The following is a 9,137-nucleotide window of genomic DNA, read 5'->3' on the forward strand; positions in this document are numbered from 1 at the left end:
AAATGTAGCAACATAAAAATCATGCAACATGATCAAGCCATGAACTGGAGTTGAGAGCTTACAGGTTTACGGATTCTGCTTTTTTTCCAACTTTTAAAAACTGTAAAAGACACGTTTGGGGCTGCAGTTGAGTTTCTCAGTAGCTTTGAATAATCAAACTTATCTTTGACATGGAACAACTTGAGATTTCCTTTCTTATTTCTTAAAATGCATAACTGTGCCACTCATTGATTCTTTTTCATTTGTAGTAAGCCCTTATCCCTGCCAGTATTTGGGGAGAACTTCTACCTAACTTCACATATGGTCACACTAAACAACGATTGACCATAGCCCCAAGGGCTTATTATCAAACTTCAAGATTTCTTTTTTTCCACAAGAGGTGGGGCTGTGGGGTAGAAATATTAGCTTTTGACTGGTATTATAGACAGCCACATTTCCTAGTAGGATAATAGCTCTGAAACAACCTTCCATGCTACTGTAAAATATTTTAGCAGTATATGCTAAAAGGGTATGCAATAGGATGTTATAAAGAAACTATACATTTATTTTAGCAATTGTTGGAAAATCTCATGGAATCCGCAACTAAAAACATGATTGATGATTCAATCAACAATTTCAAAATTTCATGAGCATTTTCTTTCTAGTCTCAGATTACCTATGTATCCTATGGTCATTTCTGTGACACATATGACAGCACTACTTGCCACAAGTAACAGAATAAATTATTCTACCAAGCCAATGTCTATATTACAAACAGCACGGGATGCACTCCACACCACCAAAACTTAAGACCCATTAAAGTTAAACTTAAATGAGAGCCATTGAAATTAATTTAAGTTTTTCTACTATGTGGATGCAAGACCAATGTATTGATGAATATTACACTACTTACAAGGAACAAACCAGCCAAAACTTGTTACCAGCCAAACCTGCTTTTCTCTGGTGGCTCTGGGAGACAGGAGGGCACGATTCCTCCTTCCTCTTGCAGCCTGTGACACGCAGCTTTGTCAACTCACACTATTATTTCTCTTTCCTAAGAGATTCTAGAGCTGCAGTGGCATAGGAAACAGTTTCTATTGTCAGGTTCAGCCTGATTCTAAGTTTCTAGTCCTCATGACCACAGAAGGGAACAATCTCTCAGACTGGACAAAGGTACAAACAAAACATTCTGTGGAAATTTATCAATATTTGTAAGTCACCATGGGTTGACAGGTACTTCATTTTGGCAACAGCAAGCAGCTAGCATCACACATGACTATTCAGAAGCTGGACTGTGACTACAGCCTCTTTGGATCTGCTCACTGGACGTCACAACTCCAGTGTGTCAGCTAGACACAGTCCAACCCTTTGTCTCACTGCTTATAAGGAGAAAAAAAAAAGCCTCGAACTGTGTTCTCCAATTCCCAAATGACACAACATTTCCATTGGCAATTATATTTTATTTCTTAAGAGTAAGTTGGGTATATGTTTCAGGCAAAGTACGAACATTTACCAAGGCTGGAAGAGTTTGGGGTGGTGGTGACAGAAGAATGGAAACTTTTTTTTACCTATTTAAACCATTTCTTAGTGTAAATTAGAGCTATCCACATTTTAGAGCCCCTCTAAACTGCCTGTGAAACTATCCAATAGATAAACAAATGCAAATTGTTGCTTTCTTCTTATACTTGTAAAAAGGGATTAGCAGTATAGCAAAATGTAAAGAAGGTTTATGTCTTGAGAGGAAAATGTTACATGATTATTACTTTGAATGTAAATAAGAAAGTGAGTGAAAGTGAGGTCTAGGAATAGAAAAGTAAAAAGATTTAAAAAAAAGTTAAAAGCTTGTAAACCAAATGCAAGAAAAGTTATTGTCAAAATAAGACTGAAAAAGGTCAGTTAACAATTATTGTGACCGGGAACTGCCATTGTTCCTAATATTATCTGCATTAGTGCCAGAAGAGATTTGTTGTATTTATTTCCTATCATTTGACCACTACAGTTTCAGCCTGTGCTCTGCAGCTGTCCCGGGTAGTGTCTCATGTGGGCTGCTTTTGTTTTAGGTCTTGGGTACACAGCACAAAGTCAAAACAAGCTCCTGAGCTTTCAGACTAAACCAGGCTGGTATAACTAACACAGCTGCGTTTGCCTACAAGCTGCTTAACTGGTTATGCAGGCTTTACAGCAGCCCATATAATAAAACTCTAATGTTTAAAGAGTAAATATATTTCATTTTTATAACATACATCTTATTTACATGTTATACAACACCAGAAAAACCAGGGAACGTTCTAATTATTATCTTATTTTTAAGATATTGACAGAAATACCAGTTTTGTGAACCTTTTGACACCAGCAGCTCTATGGGTTTTTATCAAAGTATAAAGAAAGTAACTTCTTGTAATTGGAACATTAGGGCAAAGTAAGTTTTGTGTTGAATTTAGGAAGCCGTAGCTTAGGTAGTTCTGATTTTTGCTTTTCATCCTAAAGCTCCCACAGTATATCTAGTGTGAGATGCTCACATGAAATAGGCCAAAAATGTTGTCTGTAGACTTCGTAATTCACATTAAAAGGGTTTTTAAAGCAGTGACCTACATAAATGCTTTTTGTGTCTTGAATTTTAAAATTTCTTCTGTTACAAAAAAATTGCTGATTAAAGCTAAACTTGCTTTCTTTCAACATCTTGTATTCCTATTAGTGAAGTTAGGTTAGATTAAAATCATTATTCATCCAGAAAACACTAACTTTTCAGGTCCATAAGAAGAGATCCTTTCACCAGTAATCAATCAAGAATGATAACTTTCCAAAGCAGAATTTTACTGTCATTACAGCTGCATTAAGGCATATTCCATACAGGAATTTGGCTAATAGATTTTCTGGGGAGAGACAGTAGAGCTGTTTCATCCAGCTGACTGAATTAAAACTGACAGCATCACCACGTAAATACACTTACACCAGAATGAAAGAAGATTTAAGGTCATGCAACAAAAGTTGGCAGTTTCCTCAGCTGAACAGTATCTGTTGCAATGGATCCACTGATGGAAACATTAATTCAAATAAAAGGTCTTTGTTACTTTCTTCCCTTGCTTTGTCCACACTGGCACTACTATCCAGAAAAGCTGTAGAAGCTGCCCACAGAAGCCAAGAGATACAATATGATGTAAAGCAGTATCACTCCCATCACACATTTTTGTTGTCTGTGACATACTTTTCTTTAAATCCATTTCTCTACTCTGTAACCTGGTCTCACTTATCTGGTCTTTTCACCATCTTCTATCCAGTATTTCTAGCCACTCTCTCCTCACTTGCAGTTTGCTGAAAATGAAGCGCCCCAAATTGTAATTGTGGAACAGATTAGAAATTCAAAAGGGCTCAAAGCCAGGGAGCTGTAAAACTTAACAGTCATTTCATGAGTTTACTTATTCACACAGAAATAAACTTCAAGTCCTGGCATTTATGCTTCTTCCCCACAACTGTCATCCACATGCGGTTAATAAATTAACCACACGGACCGACCAAAGTCAATACTGCACAGATCACTGCTTCAGAAGAGTAAGTGACAATCTCTTGACACAGAAGTTGTGGTTTTGTCTGAAAAGGAACAGTGTGGCGCAATGAAAAAACAGTGATGGCTTATTGTGGAACCAGGTGCACAGAGAAAGGCTTTTCCAGGTGCGAGGGTGCTGGGAGGAAGGCACAGCTTTATCACAGCAAGTTTCTAATATCAGCATTCTTGCATGGGGCTTTCAGCATCAGCGTTGCTGTGGAAAACTTCCAGTATCGTGTTCAAGCATGGAAAATTTTCAATACTGCCTTCCTTGTTGAAGGACAGGCAGATGTTAAAGAGTACAACTGTTTGGTTTCTTATGTGCCCTATGTTGTATGACATGACATAACACTCTATGGACCTGTTTATTTGTACAAAGGTTTTCTTTTTCAGATAAGCAAATTTAAAGAACTTATTCCTTTCTTCAATTAAATACTTTGAAAGGCCGATCTCGTTTTCTCCCATAGCAGTAATTACACTTTCTCACTCTACTTACTTTTCCACAATCATTTTCTTCATATTCTTAGAGCAGATATAAAAACAGATGCAACAGAGGAAGCCTCCCTGCAATTACATCCTATAATTTCCAAAGACTGTTCCAAAGTAATTTTTTTCCACGAACTTTCTATATTACTGTTAAAATTAAAACTGAAAATGTTAATAAAACTTACCTAAAGCTTTTTTTCCTCCCCTTTCCCTTTAAGAACTGACAGAGAGGGGATTTGGAAGGGTAAAATGAGACAAATTATTCCCCCTTTCAACTTAAAAAAAAAAAAAATCATTTCTGGTGCTTGTAGCCATCCTGATAACTTTTCAGTGACAAACTCACAGGCATTATGACTTGCTGTTTTTAAAGCACTGATATTGAGAAAACTGTTTCCTGAAAATTAGCAGAAAATTAATTGTTCTTCCAACTGCATTGATGAAGATTAAGAAGTAAAACTGATTTTGAGTGAATTAAAGCTACATAAATTAAAACAACTCCTTGTGAAGTGAATAGGGATTCAAAGAATTCAGTACCATAGAATCGAGAACGTTAATTTGCTACCGAGAAGTAGTGGGAAGTTTTACAGTAATAATGAACCAGAATTGGAATGCAGAATATCCCCCATGTAAATGTTTATTTTAGAAGGTAAGGAAGGGTGAGTTTTGTTTGTATGTTAAACACTATCAAAAGTTATAGCCACATAACTGATACAAGAATTTGGATAACTGGCTTGTGAAGGCTTTGACATCTGCAGAGGGAATACATATCTCTGTTTTGCTCTGTCAATTTACCTCCCTTTCTTTATAGGATTAGGACTAACTTTTTCCAGTTTACAGTATGACTTTTAGGGCTGCAGTTTGGGCAAGTACACAAAGCTTAAAATGAAACAGGTTAAAAGAGGCATTTACTAGCGTGCTAGTGAACTGTTCTTCATGAACACATCCTCATCAGAAGGACAAAAAAACCCCAAACAAACAAACAAGAAAAAACTCGGCTTGAAGGACTGTACCTGATAAGTGCTTCTTATAACTGAGGAAATCTGGAATAAGGAGGACTCTGGAGATTAAGACATTGACCACTCACACCTGCAACTACTCAATACTCTCACATAGCTCAGGGACTGGAGCTGCTGTTTTTTAAAGCTTGTTGGTTTAGTTCGTCCCCCCCCGCCCCCTCCCCGCATTGAGCTAGGTTAACAAGATTAAAGCTCTACTGAAGGCATTGCATCTTCGGTAAACAAATTTATAACCAGCTTTTCACCAGTGCTATAAACTACACCTGAAAAACAAGACTCTTAAAAACTGCTTAGATTACCAAGAATATTTACCTAGACTGATGTTAACTAAAGTATTGGATGAAAATAACCAAACAGAAGAAAAACAACATCAGCAAAACCTGTATCATGTAGACTGGGGCAAACCGCAATAAAGTAAATGACTGTATGGAAACCTGGGTTTTATCCCCAAGCCGAAATGGCCATATTCAGTGCTGGCGGTGCACTGGAAAGCACAGGCGTGGTTTCCATTAAAACCTCAGCTGACCGAGGTCGGATCCCAGGCTTTGCACTGCTGCGGCTTGCACTTCTTACAGGGAGCACAAGACTCGGAGAGAGCCGACACCTTCCCTTCCCAGCGGCGAGGCTTTGAGTCCGGCGTGAGTGGGGACACCCTCCCCTCACAAGCGGCCACGAGCACTCCCACGCCCCGCCATCCCGGGAGTAGGAGGCAAGCGTTCCCTGTGGGCAGCCAGCCCTCTTCTGTGCCCAGGGACCGCTGCAAGCCTGGCCCGCACCACCAGTGCTCCTCCCGCGGGGTGACCCGCGCAGGCCGGCACCGCCCCAACCCCTGCCCCGCGGCGGGGCGGGCAGACTCGGGGAGAGGGCAGCGCTCAAGAACAGGTCTCGCTCGGGCGGCGAAACACAAGTTTTCAGTCCCGTTTTAAAGCCGGCGGCTGCTGCCCGCCAGGCCCCCGCCCGGAGAGAGGGACGGCGGCGCTCATTCTACCCTGGGCTGCGGGAAGGCAGCGCCGAGGGACCCTACCCCGTGCCGCCACAGCCACCATTCCCTACCCGCCCAGTCGCCATTCCCGCTCCCTTTGTATTTTTAAACCACGCCGCAGCCTCCCCGCTCCGCCCAATCAGAGCGGGCGCAACGCCCGCCGGCCAATGGGAGGGGCCCCCGCGGTTTTTTAAACCGTCCCTGTCCCCCAATCACCGCCCAGCGCGCCCCGTCTCGCCCCTCCCCCCCGCTCTCCTCACCCCAACCGGTTCCAACGGGTACGAGCGCCAACGACCCCCTCGCGCTCGGCCTGGCCCGGGAGAGGCTCGGCCGTGACGTCAGAGCGGCACACAGCCAATCCCGGCCGGCTCCGGCGCCGGCGGGCGGAGCCTTGGGCAGTTTGAACGGGCGCGGCAGCCAATGGGGTGCAGCGGGGGCGGGTCTTTGGCGCCGCGGGTCGGGTTGCTGTGGCGGGCAGCGCCGCGCAAAACAAGAGGCGGCAAGTGCGCGGCCGCGGCACCACTCGGCAGCAGCACCTGAGCGAGCAGAGCCCGCGCCGCCCGCCCCGCTCAGCCAGGCAAGGCCTGCGTACCCCGCCCGCGGAAAGAGAGCGTGCCGGGAGGGTGGTTGCAAGGGAGAGGGAGCAGGGCGGAGGGCGCGCCAGCGGCCGTCCGGGGCGCGGAGGGAGCGCGAGTCTCTCGCGGCGGCGCGCCCGGGGCTGAGGGGAGGATTCCCGGCGGGCGGGTGGGGCAGAAAGGGCGGCGGCGGCTCCGGCCCCGGCGGGGAGGGTCGGGGCGTGGGCCGGCGGGGCCGGGCGGGCTGGGCGCCACAGTCGCCGCAGGGGGCGGGGAGAGGCCCCGGGGCCGGAAGGTGCCGCGGGGTGGGCGGGGGACACTGAGGGGCCGCGGCGGGGGCGGGGCCGGGCGCGCTGGGGCGGGAAGGTGCCGGCGGGAGAGAGGCGGGAACGTCCTGGGGCGCGGCCTCGCCTCACGCCGCTCCTCCGCCTCCCGCAGGGACCCGCCGCCGACCTCGCCATGGGCAAAGGCGACCCCAACAAGCCGCGGGGCAAGATGTCCTCGTACGCCTACTTCGTGCAGACCTGCCGCGAGGAGCACAAGAAGAAGCACCCGGACTCGTCCGTCAACTTCGCCGAGTTCTCGCGGAAGTGCTCGGAACGGTGGAAGGTGAGTGGGGCCAGGCCGAGCCGTGCTGAGCCCTTGCTGGGCTGGCCCCCGCCCCTGCTGCGGGCTGCTGGGAAAAGATCCCTGGTAGCAGCTGCTGCTTAGGCGTTAGTGGGTCAGCAGCCGCTTTATCTCATCCAGACTCTTCCCCTTTCCCTGCCCTATGACCACAGACAATGTCGAGCAAGGAAAAAGGAAAGTTTGAAGAAATGGCTAAAGGAGACAAAGCTCGTTATGACAGGGAGATGAAAAATTATGTTCCTCCCAAAGGCGAGAAGAAGGGAAAGAAAAAGGACCCCAATGCTCCTAAAAGACCACCGTGAGTGTTTCTATGACCCCCTCCCCCAAACCAGAAAAAAGTATTAGTTCTAATAGTTTGATACTTAACTTTAATCACTGTCTCTCAATGTAGATCTGCATTCTTCCTTTTCTGTTCGGAACACCGTCCAAAAATCAAAAACGATCATCCTGGCTTGTCTATTGGAGATACAGCAAAGAAATTAGGTGAAATGTGGTCTGAACAGTCAGCCAAAGATAAACAGCCATATGAACAGAAGGCTGCAAAACTAAAGGAGAAATATGAAAAGGTACAGTAAAAAAATAAAATAATGGTTCAAGTTGTAGAGCTCAATGTAAATGTGTGACTTATGTTTTGCACTTGAACCATATATAGCTCACAATTCTATGTTAACCTTTGTCAGGCTTTAGAACATATGGAGAGGTATGGTGGGGCAGGTATCTGGAACCCTTACAGTGAACCTGAATGTTTTTTCTTGCACGCCTAGAGATTTTATCAATAAGATGCTTTACTACCAGAAAGCAGGTCACCTGCTTGTTAACATAAAAACACAGTCATTCTCCAGAGCACTGTGGTCACAAAATTCTTAAAACTCTCTGGATCACGTGTGCTCTTGCTAAAAGGTTTACGCATGAAAGTCCCAAGGTTGAATTTCCTCCGTTTTGCAAACACTGTATTTGATCTGCACAGTACAATAGTATTAAATTACTGAACCAGTACAAATTTGTCTTAAGAGTTATATTGCTAGCAACTTAACAGCATTTCTCTTGCAGGATATTGCAGCATATCGTGCCAAGAGCAAGAGTGATGCAGGAAAAAAGGGCCCAGGTAGGCCTGCAGGGTCTAAGAAGAAAGCAGAACCAGAAGAGGAGGAGGAGGAAGAGGAAGAAGAGGAGGAAGAGGAAGAAGAAGATGAGGATGAAGAATAAATGAATGTCCTGCTGTAAAGATTTATGCTCAAAATCCAATGTTTTGCTAAGAATGTGAACTCAAGTGCAGCTCATGGTTAGCTTCAGTATAAAAATCTGTACAGAATTGTGTATAGGTAATGTGGTTCTTTGTAGGGAGACTTCGATTTATAATGTCAGTAGTAGCCAAGGGCTGCTACAGTTTGGTTTGAAAAAGTTGTTGAATGTTTCTGCTGTTTCTTCATATTTAATGGTTTTGTTGAAATTCAGTGACTGATAGGTGTTTCTTTATAGCTAAGTACAAAGGAGGTAGCTTAATAGCTGATCTTATATTTTGTAGTATTTTGTTGCATTGTATTACTTTTTTAACAGTTTTGTAATAAAATGTTGTACATGATTATTGTTTTATTTATGGTGTTTTCTGAGAGGCTAGGCACTTGCAGAGTGCTTGAGTCCTGTGCAGGGAAGTGCTTTGCTCTGTTCTTGGGCTATTGCTGTTACTCCAAAACTAGCAAGTCTCTTAACCTGTGGCTCCTGGAGCTTACACAGGTGTCTACACTTTTTTAACCACAATTTCCTCAACGACATACACTACGCTTAGTTGTGATTGATGCTTTCCTTACACTACCATTTGCCTGTACTATCTTGTGAGTGAAAAAAAATCTCTTTAAGTACTGAGGTTGCTGATAATTATTCCAAGGTTGTTTTCTTTCCCCACACTGCTGAAGCACAGGTCTTATAGT

The 9,137-nt window shown here is 44.4% G+C and overlaps 1 protein-coding gene across 1 annotated transcript; it reads left to right on the forward strand.

The window, feature by feature from the left end:
• The first annotated feature begins 6,445 nt into the window (after positions 1 to 6,445).
• Positions 6,446 to 8,792, forward strand: HMGB2 (high mobility group box 2). The gene is made up of 5 exons (XM_027676717.1): positions 6,446 to 6,584; positions 7,021 to 7,191; positions 7,362 to 7,507; positions 7,601 to 7,775; positions 8,260 to 8,792. Exons 2-5 carry the CDS (start codon positions 7,042 to 7,044, stop codon positions 8,413 to 8,415), a joined length of 627 nt encoding a protein of 208 aa, XP_027532518.1. The 5' UTR covers positions 6,446 to 6,584; positions 7,021 to 7,041; the 3' UTR covers positions 8,416 to 8,792.
• The last annotated feature ends 345 nt before the right edge of the window (positions 8,793 to 9,137 follow it).

This window comes from Neopelma chrysocephalum, unplaced genomic scaffold (genome assembly GCF_003984885.1).
Source record: "Neopelma chrysocephalum unplaced genomic scaffold, ASM398488v2 Primary Assembly neopelma1_42, whole genome shotgun sequence".
Taxonomy (NCBI): domain Eukaryota; kingdom Metazoa; phylum Chordata; class Aves; order Passeriformes; family Pipridae; genus Neopelma; species Neopelma chrysocephalum.

Coding starts and splice junctions, on each gene's coding strand:
- HMGB2 (XM_027676717.1), top strand. CDS start 7,042: ATGGGCAAAGGCGACCCCAACAAGCCGCGGGGCAAGATGTCCTCGTAC. Junction 7,508..7,600: donor AATGCTCCTAAAAGACCACC/GTGAGTGTTTCT, acceptor CTCTCAATGTAG/ATCTGCATTCTTCCTTTTCT. Junction 7,776..8,259: donor TAAAGGAGAAATATGAAAAG/GTACAGTAAAAA, acceptor TTTCTCTTGCAG/GATATTGCAGCATATCGTGC.